Below are 14,590 nucleotides of genomic sequence, written 5' to 3'. Positions count from 1 at the left end.
CGTCACCTGGCTCTCTCTCTCTCCCCTTTTTATCTCCTTTCTGACAGCGACTTCGCATCTCTCTTGTAAACCTTTCTGAACAGTCACAATCTTCGTGATTCCGTTCGCAATGGGTGTAAGTCGTTTCCTTTCCAATCCACACACCCTTTTTCTCTTCCTTGCCCTTTTTCGAGGTTATCCTTTTTTTTCCTCCCTCGCAACATCACTGACCCCGCCTGTCCTGTCTTCCCTCCCACTAGTTTGCCGCAAAGCTCGCCGCTGCACAGCAGAACCAGCAGAATCAGCAGAACCAGCAAAATCCAGCCATGTCGTCGCATTCAGGCAGTAATTCTGGTGCCTACAGCGGTGCACCTCCCGCTGGCTATACCGGTGGTCCTCCTCCTCCATCAGCTCTCCGACCCGGTGGCCACGTAAGTTGGTTCTCGCGACGTCATCTTCAAGGACTGCCCGCTAATGACGAGCTTTCTCTCCAGCAGCCGCCGCAACCATCGTCTCCGTACCAGGCATACCCGGGATCTCCTGCACCTCAGGCATCGGTAGGTTCTTGACCTTTTTCTTGCGCCGTCAATCATATCTGCCTTTCTTTTCATTTTTCCCTGACCCTGTGTGTTCCTTCATCTTCTGAACTCCTCTTTCCGTTGGTCCCTCGTGACCCACCGAACTCCCCTCCATCCTCTGGCTTATTTCTCCCTTTTCCTTTTTTTTTGGTGTTACTTTTTCTCTTTCCTTTCTCCCGTCATCCGCCATCCACGGATTATCACCCCCAACCAGCGGGAGACCGTCAACACTTTCGTCACCATCCACCATCCACCATGTCGGGTCCTTCTTATCCATATGGTCAACCTCCATATGGCAGCTCATCCACTCCCTCATATCAGCCATACAACAATGCCTCCCCCCCGCCCCGTACTCACGGCCCCCTCCGCAGCAGCCGCCCGGATACCCCGCACCCCAGCAACAGCAGCAGCAGCAGCAGCAACCGTCGCAGGGCTACAATCGTCCTCCCCCGCCGCCCGCCCCCCGGTCAGCCCTACGGATCGGCTGCATCACCTTATCCGGGACAGCAGCCACCATACTCGCCTCAACAGCCACCCTATTCCGGATCACACTCGCCCTATCCGGGACAGCCTCCGCAGTCTCCCTATGTACAATCCACCCTCGTCATGTCCCACGCCCCTTGATACCACGTCTGTGCTTTTTGATTGCTGCTGTTGCCACGTTCACCACTACCTGAGAGACTGATCAGACTTTGATCGACATTTTCGCTCAACGCGGCTGACCATCATTTACAGAACCAGCCCCCGTACCCACCCCAAGGAGCACCCTATGGTCATCCTGCACCCTCCCCCGGACCTCCCGGTGGACAATCCTACGGTCCCCCAGGCGGTCCCGGTGGTCAGTATGGACCTCCCGGAGGTGCTCCTGGACCCCAAGGTGCTCAAGGCGGTCCGGCCACCCCGCAGCAAGTCGATGCGTATCGTCGGGTGCTGGAAGACACCATTCGGGAGAAGCAGCTGCAGCGATTCTATCCCCCGGGCTCTCCCGCCCTCGAGGGGCTCGTTCAATTCCTCGCCAATGAAGCTCCTTCTCGCCTGCAGCGCATCGTCCACGAACTCAATGTGCCCATGGAGGTGGCGACCGACCTGATGAAGCTGGCCCTGTTCGACACCATCCTGTACGTGGATGACAGCGGCTCGATCGAATTTGAAGAAAAGGGTCTGCGCAAGGAACAACTCCGACAGATTCTGGGAATCGTGGCCACCGTTGCGTCCAACTTTGACCGAGATGGGATTGAAGTGCGCTTCATGAACTCGGCCGAGGAGGGTCACGGCATCAAGAATCCGGATGATGTCGAACGACTGGTCTCGCGTGTCCGGTTCTCCGGTTTGACGCCCCTGGGCACCAGCCTCCGTCAGAAGGTGGTTGACCCCCTGGTGGTCGGGCCGGTCCGATCCGGTCGTCTGCAGAAGCCTGTGTTGATCATCACCATCACGGACGGCCAGCCTGCCGGTGAGGCCCACAGCACCGTGCGGGACACCATCAGCTACGCCATCAACGAGGTTCAGCGCGCGCAGTACACCGCGGGGGCTGTCTCCTTCCAGTTCTCCCAGGTAGGCAATGACACGCGCGCGCGCGACTTTTTGTCAGATCTGGACGAGGACGCCGAAATCGGCCAATTGATTGACTGCACATCCAGTACGTGATTCAAGGAACACTCGCTCCCTGATTTGACTGCTTGACTGGTACTGATGGAATCTCCTTTGCAGACTTTGAGGTGGAGCAGGACGAGATGGCTCGGGCCAACCCGCCCGTGCACTTGACTCGGGAACTCTGGGTACGTCTTGAATTGTGCCCGATTCTTTTTTTTTTTAGCAATGCTAACTCCTCGCCCTCATTGCAGTGCGCCAAACTTATGCTCGGTGCGATCGACAGCTCCTACGACACCAAAGATGAAAGGACCAACCGACGTGGTGGGCCCGGCGGCCCTCCCCCCGGTCCCCCTCCCGGACAGTATGGGGGCGGTGGTTATGGTCAGGGTCCTCCTCCCCCACAGGGCGGCTCCTACGGCGGTCCTCCCCAGGGCTATCCTCCGCAGGGCTACCCGGCCCAATCGTACGGCCAACAGCCTGGTTATCCCCCGCAGCAGCAACAACAACAACCTCCTTACCCGAATGCCAACCGCGGACCGAGTCCGGGCTATGGTCAACCTCAGTCCTACGGAGGTGGCTACGGTGGGCCACCACCCCCGGGGGGACCCGGCGGGTATCCTCCTTCGGGGGGTTATGGACAGCCACCCCGGCGTTACTAGTTCTGGCGCGTGTGAGCGAGGGCTCAGTAGCAGTGATATGAAAGCGACGCGAGTGCAGACGATGAAATTTTATGGTGGGGAGCCGACGCAGTGGGACTGAAAACGATCTCATTATGGGAGCATGCTTACGTGACATGTCCCCCCAAGCTTGGCGGCTGGTCCATTGACCAGATCTTGTTTCTTTCATTATGATCATCATGATTCGAGGCTGGGAGATGCACATTGTCTTGCAATCCTCTCTTTGTCTCCCTCCTTCTCTCTTTTCTACTGTACTGTTTGATCGATCCTATCTACGTAGTCGTCTATCGAGATTGCAGGACACAATGGACGCATTCCTCTACTCGAATAGATGGAATTGATGAAATCTCGTTTGTGCCCCTCTCTTCCTTATTCGTGCGATTTCACCTCTCCAACTAAACATGAACGAGCACAGTGAGCCTCGTCCAGGCCCGGGTCATCGACACTTTGCTTTGCTACGAGAGTGTTGTTCCGTCGTGGTATGCTTCAGGCGGGCATTTTCCCGGCATGCGTTGGTACCGTACACATAAGCCATTTGATGGGCTTCCTGAAGGGAGTCCCGTCCCTCTGTAACCACGGCCTGTTGTGATAGTGGACAAGTCGCAGAATATGATATTTTGATGATTCCGATGATTTGGCCGGGCACGTCTGTGAAGATAATCTACATATGGGTCAAGTTTTGGAAAAGGAGCATTTTGTGGAGGCGTTACCAACCTTTTACATGACACAAAGGCCTCGATTCTGATGAGTCAATTGGTGGCAGGACGGGTGGACTTGGGCAGGGAGTGCAAACTGCCTTGAAATCATCGAATGTCTGGAACTCACCGACAGAAAAGGTTACACATGTACTTTGAAAGATAAGTAGTGGGCTTCTCGGTATGCTTTCGTGTCGAGTGTACAACAGTACTGTCTCTCAACCATGACCCCGAGGTCCAAAAGTCCCAAGGTCGACCATTGTGGACAGTGGGGATGATCAAGTGAGTGTCTCGGTGGGCTCAAGAGGCTCAAGAGGCTCCAGGGCTCTGTGAATCCATCGTCGAACCATGGAGATGCGAGGAGGCTGTGCTCCAGCGGCTGCTATTCTCGTCTGGACGCCGTGCCGGTGAGTGGAAGTTGGGTTCTCCATCTTGCGTGTTGCCGGCTCCACCTCAACCTAAACTCTTTCCACGTGCTCCACATTCGCCTCCCCAGCTCGACTTTGAGAACCAGCCAAAGATCGAACCGGACACACGCAGGCGCTTCTGGCCATTTTGACTTTGGGGCGGAGGCCGAAGGGCTCAAGGTTGATGTACAGGTACTGACTCTCCCGAGTCGTGGTCCCTCGAAACGCCGTACCGTCCGACTTGGGGTGTATCGGTACTTGCTGTACGCCCCGACATCCTTTCTCCAGGGTTGTCCAACGGTGGTCGAGAAAGTTCCTGAACCGGGTTTCAGTTTTTGCCTTGAAAATTCTTAGGCAACGAGATTTTTTCCTCGTTTCACTTCTTCAGACATTTCCATCGTGCTTGGAGAGGATCTTGCCCGGTCGACGACCTCCTGTCTGCACATTTGCACCAGGCATCAATCTTGAGTCTTGACTGTCTTACCATAGACTACACTCCACGCTCGCAGTACTCACGAGGAACCCAAAAAAGGTCTGCTTGATTGCTTTCGGGCATCTTGCCGCATCCGGTCTGGCCACCTCCAGTGGAAGTGAGCCCCCCACCCCGCTTGTTGTATGTATACAGTCGCCTCGCGACTCTGGCTTTTCCCTCTTTTTCCCTTTCTTGTCAGATTGCCCTTCGAATTAATCATCCGGCTAGCCTTGTCGAGATCACAAACGCCGTGAGAGAATTGGTTGTGGCGAGTGCTGTAGTTCGCTTGGCACGCAACCTCCTCGTCGCTGGATCTTTTGGATTTGCGACCGTCGAACCACAACTTCACTTTCAAGGATTCATCTTACCCCAGACGACCGCACGGCTTTGAATGGGATTTTTTTTGTTTCTTCTCGGACGGCGTTCATGACTTGATCAAAGGATGACCAGTCGTCTCGTCATTCACCAACTCGGCGTCTCAGTATCACCTTGCGTCATCAATCGCAAATCTCCGGTCGGGTGGAACAGCAAGAACAAGCAGTGATCGTCACCAGCCTGTGTTCTGCAGCAGGCACCGTCGTCCGTCATGGCGAGCTCCAAGGGCGAGCCTCTGGATGATATCTCTCATTCAGCAGGTCAACATCATCATTCACCTCTATCGGATCCCATGCGCCGGTCATCTCTTGCCTCGTCACAGAACCTGCCCGGGAATGCTGCTGCCGGCGATCGCTCGTCGCAGCAGTACCACGTGCGCTTTTCAACCGACGAGCCGACCGTCACACCTCCCCAGCATCCATCAGCATCGTCCTCCACCGATCGAAGGCCCGGCCCACGAGGACTCACCATCGACACGGCGCTGGCGCCCCCGTCGACTCTTCTCTCAGGACGATCCCCGACGTCCCCCCTATCACCTCCGAATGCGGCACCACTGGGCGCCACGGCGCTTTCGCCCATCTCCCCCGTCAGCCCGGATTCGGCCGCGGGCCGATCACGATCGCGAAATCGTGGCTATTCCCTCCGACGCAGTATCTTCAACAAGACCTTTCAGACGCAGGACGAGACCTCCGGCGTCGAGTTGAGCGAGGCCAGAATTGGGACATGGAGTACTCCCGAGGATGGAATTTCTGTCGCAACCAAGGCAGTGGACGGCTCGTCTTCCAAGGCTGCGGAGAATGAATTGAGTTCCACGCCAACGGCTACAGTAGAATGGATCAAGGATGAGACTTCCAAGTATCCTTCTTCGCGCTCGGATGTGCCGACCAAGGAATGGTACACAGCCTCTGCGCAGGATAAGTGGGCCAAACAGAAGGCCGCCACAACTGCGCTCGTCACCCGTGCAGAGGCAATGGTGACCGCGGTCCAGCGATTCATTCTCCGCATCAAGGATATACCACCAACGAAAGATGGCCGACACATTGATCTCAACCCATCTCTCGTGGAAACGCTGACTGACGAACGCACCGGCAAGCCCTACTGTGCCAATTGGATCCGATCAAGTCGGTACAGTTTCTGGAGTTTCTTCCCCCGGCAATTGTTCGCCCAGTTCACCAAATTGGCCAATTTTTATTTCTTGATCGTCGCCATCCTGCAGATGATTCCCGGGCTGAGTACGACAGGAACGTTCACCACCTTTGTTCCCCTGTTGATTTTCGTTGGTATCTCCATGGGCAAGGAAGGATTCGATGATTGGCGCCGATACCGCCTGGATAAGGAGGAGAACAATCGCTTTGCGTGGGTGCTTCGTCCCGGTCAGGCGCCCGTTTTGGATGGTGCTTCTGTTGCCACGGGTGCACATGACTGGGTACAAGTCAAATGGCAAGATATTCGAGTTGGGGATGTTATCAAGCTGGAACGTGATCAGCCCGTTCCCGCCGATTTCGCCCTCCTTCACGCAGACGGTCCCAATGGAGTGGCGTACATCGAGACGATGGCTCTGGACGGAGAGACAAACCTGAAGAACAAGCAACCCTGTCCAGCCGTTGCAAAGGTGTGCGCCACGGTCGATGAGATGGTCTGCAATTCCTTGCACTTTGTGGTGGAGGATCCCAACATCGACTTGTACAAATTCGACGGCCATGTCACTGTGAATGGCCAAGAAAAGCTTCCCTTGACCAACAACGAAATCGTGTATCGGGGTAGCATTCTTCGCAACACGGACAACGTAACCGGTATGGTGATCTATACGGGCGAAGAGTGCAAGATCCGCATGAACGCCAACAAGAATCCCCGCATCAAGAAACCTGCTCTGCAAGGCAAGGTCAACCGTGTCGTCGTGATCATCGTGCTTTTGGTGGTCACCCTCGCCGTTGCCTGTACGATTGCCTACAAGTTTTGGGCACAGGATGTGGAACGCTACTCCTGGTACATCAGCGACGCAAATGTCTCCTACGGACCTGTGTTCACCTCGTTCCTGATCATGTTCAATACCATGATTCCCATCTCTCTGTACGTGAGCATGGAAATCGTCAAGGTGGTGCAGATGCTCCTCTTGAACGACATTGACATGTACGATCCCGAGACCGACACGCCTCTGGAAGCGCGCACGTCAACTATCAACGAGGAGCTGGGCCAGGTGAGCTACATTTTCTCAGACAAGACCGGCACTTTGACGAATAATTCTATGCGATTCCGCAAAATGAGTGTGGCGGGTACCGCCTGGTTACACGATTTGGATCTGCAGGAAGAAGCTGCCCGGGAGGGCGAGAAGCTCATCCACAAGAAGCGCAGTGCCAAGGGGAAGAAAGCAGCGGGGCGAAAATCGACAGCCTCCGACATGCGTACCAGTCTTGCTCGACCTTCCAATGTCTCTGCGAGTGCCGAACAGGCGCGTCGAAATGGACGTTCGGTCCCTTATCGCACGATCGAGATGCTGGAGTATATCCAGCGTAAGCCATTCACCGTCTTTGCACGGAAAGCCAAGCTTCTTCTCCTGGCCATGGCTCTGTGTCACACGTGCATCCCCGAGGAAGATGAGGAGAGTGGCGAGGTGTCGTTTCAGGCTGCCTCACCCGACGAGTTGGCTCTCGTGATGGCTGCGCAAGAGCTGGGCTACTTGGTAACTGATCGGCAAGCAAACACCCTCACTATTCGCACTTACCCGAATGGCGTTGGCGAGTCGGCTGTCGATGAGACTTACGAAGTCATGGATGTCATTGAATTCTCCAGCGCCCGAAAGCGCATGTCAGTCGTGGTTCGCATGCCCGATCAACGGATTTGCCTATTCTGCAAGGGCGCAGATACCGTCTTGATGCGTTTGCTGAAGAAAGCTGAGCTGGCCCATGAGAAGGCAACGGAGATCGAGCGTCGGGCAAGCCGGCGCAAGGCTGTCGAAGCCAACTCGGTGATCCGACGAAACAGCGAATACCATAGCCGCAAAGATAGCGGCGTCCGAAACAGCCTCAGTCGACCCAGCATGAGCCGACCGAGCTTTGCTCATCGCCGTTCGTCGATTTCCGGCCATCACGCTGCCTCTGTTCGCGAAAGCATCGATCTGTGGCTTCGTGATCGTGAAAACGACGGGAGGGCGCCCAATCGGGAGAGTGAAAGTATTTACTACAGTCCTCGACCGTCGGCGCAACTGGGTCGTAACTCCACGGCTCTTTCTGATTCTGGCAGTTCGCACCACGAGGAGGAAGAGGATGGTGACTTGGTGGAGGAAGCTCTCGTCGTGGATGAGGCCGCTGTCTTTGAGCGCTGTTTCCAGCATCTGAACGATTTTGCCACAGACGGACTCCGCACTTTGCTATATGGGCATCGGTTCCTGGATGAGTCTACGTATCGGACCTGGAAGACCGCCTTTCAGGATGCTTGCACCAGTCTTGTGGATCGACAGCAGAAGATTGAGGAGGTTGGGGAGCAGATTGAGACCCAGCTCGAGCTCACGGGCGCAACCGCAATCGAGGACAAATTGCAAAAGGGCGTCCCGGAGGCCATTGACAAGCTGCGTCGTGCCAACATCAAATTGTGGATGTTGACCGGCGACAAGCGAGAGACGGCGATCAATGTTGGACACTCGTGTCGGCTGGTCAAGGATTACTCTACGTTGACCATTCTTGATCATGAAAATGGAGACGTGCCGGAGACGATTGTTGATCTCACGTCCGACTTGATCCACAACAAAGTGGCGCATTCCGTCGTGGTCGTCGATGGTCAGACATTGTCCGAAATTGAGGCCGACGATGTTGTTCGGGAACAATTCTTCCAGCTCGCCGTTCGTGTTGATTCGGTCATTTGCTGTCGAGCTAGTCCCAAGCAAAAGGCCTTCTTGGTCAAGTCCATTCGTACGCGTGTCAACGATTCGATCACTTTGGCTATTGGCGATGGTGCCAACGATATTGCCATGATTCAGGAAGCTCACGTGGGTATCGGCATTACCGGCAAAGAAGGACTGCAGGCCGCTCGTATCTCGGATTACTCGATCGCCCAATTCCGCTTCCTCCTGAAATTGCTACTGGTGCACGGTCGATGGAACTACATGCGCGCTTGCAAGTACACCCTGGGTACTTTTTGGAAAGAGATGCTTTTCTATCTCACGCAGGCGTTGTACCAGCGTTGGAACGGATACACGGGTACCTCCCTGTACGAGCCGTGGAGTTTGAGTATGTTCAATACGCTGTTCACTTCACTCTGTGTCATCTTCCTCGGAATCTTCACCAAGGATCTGTCTGCGTCGACCTTGCTTGCGGTGCCGGAACTCTACACCAAGGGTCAACGAAACGGTGGGTTCAACATTCGACTCTATCTTGGTTGGACGTTGATGGCTGTTTGCGAAGCCATGATCATCTTCTTCACCATGTATGGGCTCTTCGGCATGGTTCAAATCAACCCATCCGGTATCGATACGTTTTCTCTTGGCCTTCTCACTTTCAGTGCCTGCATTGCCGTCATCAACATCAAGTTGCAAGTGCTGGAGGTTCACAATAAGACTTGGCTGTCCCTTGCCGTTGTCATCATCTCCGTCGGCGGCTGGTTCTTGTGGAACATGATTCTCTCGGAGCAATACAAAATGTCCTCCGGCAAGGGCGTCTACGCGGTCCCAAGCAATTTCCTCCACCACGTTGGACACAATCTCCTCTTCTGGGTTGTCCTCCTTCTTTCCGTCGCGGCTGTCCTCCTCTTCGAACTCACGGTCTCCACTCTGCGCACCTTCTTCTTACCCACAGATGTCGACGTCTTCCAGGAGTACGAGCAGGATTTGGAAATCCGCAAACGCTTCGAGGAGGCTTCCGCTTCGGAGCTGCAGCAAGGCTGGGACCGCGGCACAAAGAAATCCTCGCTTGAAATCGCACGCGAAATCGATGAGCTTCACGAGGCGAATGCTCGCGAGCAACACGTCCAAGAGCTGTTGTCGCGGCCTCGTGTGATGACCGATACAAAGCCCTTTGCGTATGAAGTCGAGTTGGAGGGGTCCTCTTCAAATGCCAGCGGTAGCGTCCCCGCCAGTCACAGTGGCCCCGTCGGTGGCGATCATCCCGCCCAGGCCGAGATTGTGTCCCCGACAGAGTCATGTGCGCCGCGTCGATCTGTCGAGATCCACGAGTTGTTCAGTCGAGGATTTGGTTCGATTCGAAAGGGCAATTTAAAGTGAGGTGGTAAAGGACTGCATTGTGTCGTTGTCCCTCCCTGCTCTTGTTCTTGTTTTGATTCGGTTTGGGGTTTTGTCTACTCTGCCCTTTAGCGTGTCTTTGATTTTTTTTTCCCAAGCATGTCCTCGTTTCGGATCATTGTGACCACGAGCATGTCCACGATGGACTCACTCATATGTTGATTTGGAGTTTGTTTTTTTTGGTACTCCAGCCTTTCTTTTCTTTGTCTTACCACCCTTTTTGTGATTCCCCTCTCCCTCTCCCCCTCCCCCTCGAAATCTCCCGTGTTTTTCATCTGGTGCATTTGATGTGTTGCTTCCTGGTCATTGATACCCCGACTCTTCTAGGAGTCCGGTTCTTGCTTGTTCATTACTTGTGCTCCTTTGCTCTGGAGGCCTTACTTTGGGGTGTTCTCACATCCTTGCTATCTCTTTTATCTCTCGCCCCGCCCTGACTGGATATTGTATATAGTGATCGCGTGGATTGAGTCGAATTGAGAACATTCACCGTACATTGTTGGATTAAATCTGTATGTAAGCTCGGCCTGCTTGGTCCTGGCCGCCTTCCAGGGGTGGCTGGTCTAGTAGTCCGCACGGTATGGCGTACAGTACCTGGTACCTCCGCCGACCTATCAGGTATGCCCTGGAAGCGACGGGCGCAATTCAGGTTCTTACATTGAGTGTTTTAAATGGATGGACAGCACCCTGGAGACTTGCAGATGGTAGATGTTCTGAAACCTGGAGGAAGCAAGCGGACCATCTCAGTCACAGCGCCAGGTCTAAGTGCTGCTCCTTAAATCCTCTACTCCATAGCCTTAGATGTACTCTCTCGTCGATCAGATATTTGAACCCTGCTGTCCAGTTCTGTCCAGGCTGATGGATACATTGAACAGAGATATCTACAGCATAGCTCAGTGGATGAGGTAACGCTGATTTGGTGTGGCCAGTGTACCTTTCGTGCAGGTGACTAGGTTTGTCAGGCGGGAGCTGCATGGACGTTGATATATATAAGAGCTTCCAGCTGCAATCATCCTCCGCACACGAGAAATTCTATTTATTTATATGATCTAGTCTTGAGATCATCTCAGCTCGATAGAGCCCAGTCAAACCTGGGAATTACTGTTAGTCGATGACATGTAATGACTGTAAAACGCCGAGGGCATCACCTGCCTAAATGTTGCCCAGGATTTCATTCGGAGGAAGATATGGGCAACACTTGGGTCGCTGCGGGAGGTTTTCTACAATTATATACAAGATTTATTTCCTAGATTACATCAGCCGTCTCCGTGGCGCAATCGGCTAGCGCGTCTGACTGTTAATCAGGAGGTTGGAAGTTCGAGCCTTCCCGGGGACGCTACTTTTTGTCTTTTGACACTCTCCAGTCCTTCTTTTGCCGGGGAGCCTATGGATGAGAGTCGGCACTTTTAATTCATTTTATGTGTTTGTAGCAGGGAGTCAAACACATGGAACCTTGTGATTTTTCCCATCTAGAAACAGCAATTGGAGCAAATTTCATCCACTTGCGCTCCGCCCAGTCCAGATAAGGTCAGCCTTTCCTGGTCAAAGCCTTGCCAAGCGCCCCCCCCCGAACAGCCTCTCGGCGCCGGACCGCCGGGCGCCATCTCCGCCTTTTGACATGCCGGTGGACTTCCCGCAGGCAAAACAAAACCCCTTCGTTCCAATGTGCCTCCAGAGTTCCAGTTGTACGCTCTACGGCATCCACGAGGATCGCTCCTGCAATGCCGAGACACCGGACAAGAAGGTCGCTCCGTGAATTCATATATTGCTTATGAAGCTGAGTCACAGTTGATTGCGCAACCATCGACGTAACCGTCCACTTTTTCGCTCTCCCGCAGCCCGTTGTGCCGTACGTAGTCAGGGAACGATTCTCCACGCAGAAGCACGAGCGAACCTCCCTTTCCCCAAACACGAGCTCGAGATACGAGGCGCGACCACCCTCGCGAACACAATGTTGTTGAAGGGCGGAGATGGCCTGGTCTCCGCCTCGTGGGCCTGGAGGAAGATTGCGCGCTTCGCGATCGCTTTTATCGCGGTCATCAGTGTTGTGGTCCTGCTATGGCCATCGCGGAGGAATGAAGAGCCCGTCGCCGATCCAATACCCGTCCAGTCCAATTTCACCATCTCTCCAAACGTCAAGTGTGAGATTGACCTGCAATTACTGGAGCATCTTGGCGTGGAGAAATTGGCTCAATATACCCGGCGACATGTGACGGTCACCTTTTCAGACGATCCGGTCCCGATGCGACAGCAGATGGACCAGCCTTTGTTTGATGTCAATAAGCGCAGCGCAGGGAATGCTGATCGCCCCGACGAGCCGCGCGACGGCTGCACGATTCCTGCGCCGCTTACGGTCGTCACTCCGCATCCGCCCAAAATGGCCGATGCGTCTCATATTGATTTCGGTGTGGCGACCTCGATCTCGCGGCTGAACGAATCTCTCGATCAATTCGTGCACTGGGCAGGATACACTCGCACGCGAATCTTTGCCATTGTTGAACCGATGGAGTCTGAGCCTGATACAAAGAAGGGAATCGCCTATGTCAAGGCCCGAGCGGACTCGATGGGGATCAATCTGATCGTCACCAAGTCCAATGATGATTACCTGCATCGGTATTTTGCGCTGGTACATCTGTTGGAGAAGAACCTGCGCGAGCAAACCAAGTGGGCGTGCATCATCGATGATGACACATTTTTCCTATCCATGCCCGCCTTGGTCACGGCGCTCAGCGAGTATGATCACACAAAGCTTATGTACATTGGCGGGTTAAGCGAGGGGATACCGCAAATCAGTCAATTTGGCATCATGGCGTTTGGAGGAGCGGGTGTTTTTCTCTCTCGGCCCTTATTGTCTGCTCTCGGTGCCGTGTACGACGTCTGTGAGCAGATGACTTGGACTGGAGATCGTCGCATCGCCCATTGTATCTACGAACACACCACCACGAGATTAACCGTGGATCACCGTCTCCGTCAACTCGATCTCTTGGACGATGCCTCGGGCTTCTTTGAATCGGGTCGCGAGCAGCCTCTGTCTGTTCATCATTGGAAATCCTGGTTCCACATGGACATGCCGAAACTGAGCGTCATCTCTGAGATATGCGGTCCGTCCTGTCTACTACGGCAGTGGCAGTTCAGCGATGGCTGGTTTTTGACGAATGGGTACTCAGTCGTTCAGTATGGATTTCCTCCGGGGCCGGATGATATCAGTGTGGAGATGACGTGGAATCCGCTCAACGGCGCAACGGTGGAGTCGTACCTACACGAACTGGGCCCGATTCGTCGCAAAGATGAGCATAAAAAGAGTTTCCTGTTGACAGACTCGCGAATCGAAACAGATGGCCGGGTCACGCAGTGGTATATCTTGCGTGATAAGACCCAGGGGGACCAGATCTTTGAGCTCATTTGGCAGAAATGAGTAATGTCGTGGTGTCCTGCAGGTCCTGTCTAAGATTCGCTGGCTCTACCAAGTCAGTAAATGTACCATATCACAACACCTTCCTCTGTACATATGGGGCTTTCAGGAAGAAGAGTCGTTCATGCCGTATAAGTTGGTCTTTTGATGGGCCAAGAGTGTCGCTATAGATGTGCCCTTCATGTTGCTCTTTCTATTGCCTTTTTACTTTCTTACGTTCTTTATGACCTACTCATTGATACGACGGGTTTATCACGATTTTTTCCAGGCTCGGCGCAATCAAACTATTCCCTTTCCCTTTTTCCTATCTCCGGCTGTTCTTTCAGGTCGGTGGCCCTATGTGTAACAGGTCCGCGCTTTTACTGAGCAGGTCTGGACTTTTCCTCGAGTCATATGCAATAGACAATTCAGGTTCGAGACCCTTCAGGTATAGAATTCCAGCCATGTCTGATCCTACACACATGCGTATCGAGGGGCCACGTTTATCAAAGTCTGGAAAAAACGAAGAGGGTGGACCACACGTCAAGGAAGTCTTTTTGACAGCAGACTTGATGCTGATGCCTACCTTATGATGGCCCGATATGAAATGTATATATGAAGAAAGTTTAGATTTGCAGTAGACAGTGTTTATTTCAGTCAAGATGAGTGATTGAATACATCAGTTTCAGTATCTTTTGTGTCTGATTACGGATATCAATCAGAGTGATGAGGATTCCATTTCTCTAGTCAGGTAGGCATATTACTTGAGTTTTCCATGAATATAGGGATATGATTATCCTGGATGAAGATATGAGGTGAGAATGGAGAAATATCAGCTGAGGTAATCAAAAAGTAAGTAGTATGACCTGCCGTCGACCCCGCCTGAATATAGAGGGTGTAATTATTCGAGCACTGGACCTTGGACCTACATTACTCTATAAGATTGATTTTTTTTGTTTCCCCCGGGGCTATATAGTTAAGTCTTCAAGTCTCTCGGGCTCAAGGGATTGACCTCTGCTATGCGAGATGTCTGGTGTATAAGGATTGTTCTATTGAAATATATCTTTTATTATAAGATAATCACATCAACTATGTGATATCTTATATCCTTTTACAATATCTACTGTCCATGTATTGTGAAAGCATACTCTTTTTCATATGAGATCATCGGGATTCATCCTCGAAGGAAGTAGACC

At 53.2% G+C, this 14,590-nt stretch overlaps 4 protein-coding genes and 1 non-coding gene across 5 annotated transcripts; all 5 read left to right on the top strand.

Annotated features, from left to right (window-relative positions):
* Positions 1–109: 109 nt before the first annotated feature.
* Positions 110–548, top strand: POX_f08071 (uncharacterized protein; the record flags this gene model as incomplete). The annotated part of the gene is made up of 3 exons (XM_050116854.1): positions 110–115; positions 240–410; positions 474–548. The coding sequence occupies 3 exons, from the start codon at positions 110–112 to the stop codon at positions 546–548; spliced, it is 252 nt and encodes an 83-aa protein (XP_049966993.1).
* Positions 549–812: 264 nt separating this feature from the next.
* On the top strand, positions 813–2,809 carry POX_f08070 (uncharacterized protein; the record flags this gene model as incomplete). Its single annotated transcript, XM_050116853.1, has 4 exons — positions 813–1,145; positions 1,293–2,196; positions 2,268–2,335; positions 2,402–2,809. The coding sequence occupies 4 exons, from the start codon at positions 813–815 to the stop codon at positions 2,807–2,809; spliced, it is 1,713 nt and encodes a 570-aa protein (XP_049966992.1).
* A 2,178-nt stretch (positions 2,810–4,987) lies between these two features.
* POX_f08069 (putative phospholipid-transporting ATPase DNF3) lies at positions 4,988–9,988 on the top strand (the record flags this gene model as incomplete). The annotated part of the gene is made up of 1 exon (XM_050116852.1): positions 4,988–9,988. The coding sequence occupies one exon, from the start codon at positions 4,988–4,990 to the stop codon at positions 9,986–9,988; it is 5,001 nt and encodes a 1,666-aa protein (XP_049966991.1).
* Positions 9,989–11,265: 1,277 nt separating this feature from the next.
* Positions 11,266–11,339, top strand: POX_tR153. Its single transcript has one exon. It is a non-coding gene; the product is annotated as a tRNA-Asn (tRNA).
* Positions 11,340–11,954: 615 nt separating this feature from the next.
* On the top strand, positions 11,955–13,418 carry POX_f08068 (uncharacterized protein; the record flags this gene model as incomplete). The annotated part of the gene is made up of 1 exon (XM_050116851.1): positions 11,955–13,418. One exon carries the CDS (start codon positions 11,955–11,957, stop codon positions 13,416–13,418), a length of 1,464 nt encoding a protein of 487 aa, XP_049966990.1.
* Between the last annotated feature and the right edge of the window lie 1,172 nt (positions 13,419–14,590).

This window comes from Penicillium oxalicum, chromosome VI (genome assembly GCF_001723175.1).
Source record: "Penicillium oxalicum strain HP7-1 chromosome VI, whole genome shotgun sequence".
NCBI lineage: Eukaryota > Fungi > Ascomycota > Eurotiomycetes > Eurotiales > Aspergillaceae > Penicillium > Penicillium oxalicum.
Note: the sequence above shows the minus strand (reverse complement) of the source record. Positions and strands in the feature narration are given on the sequence as shown.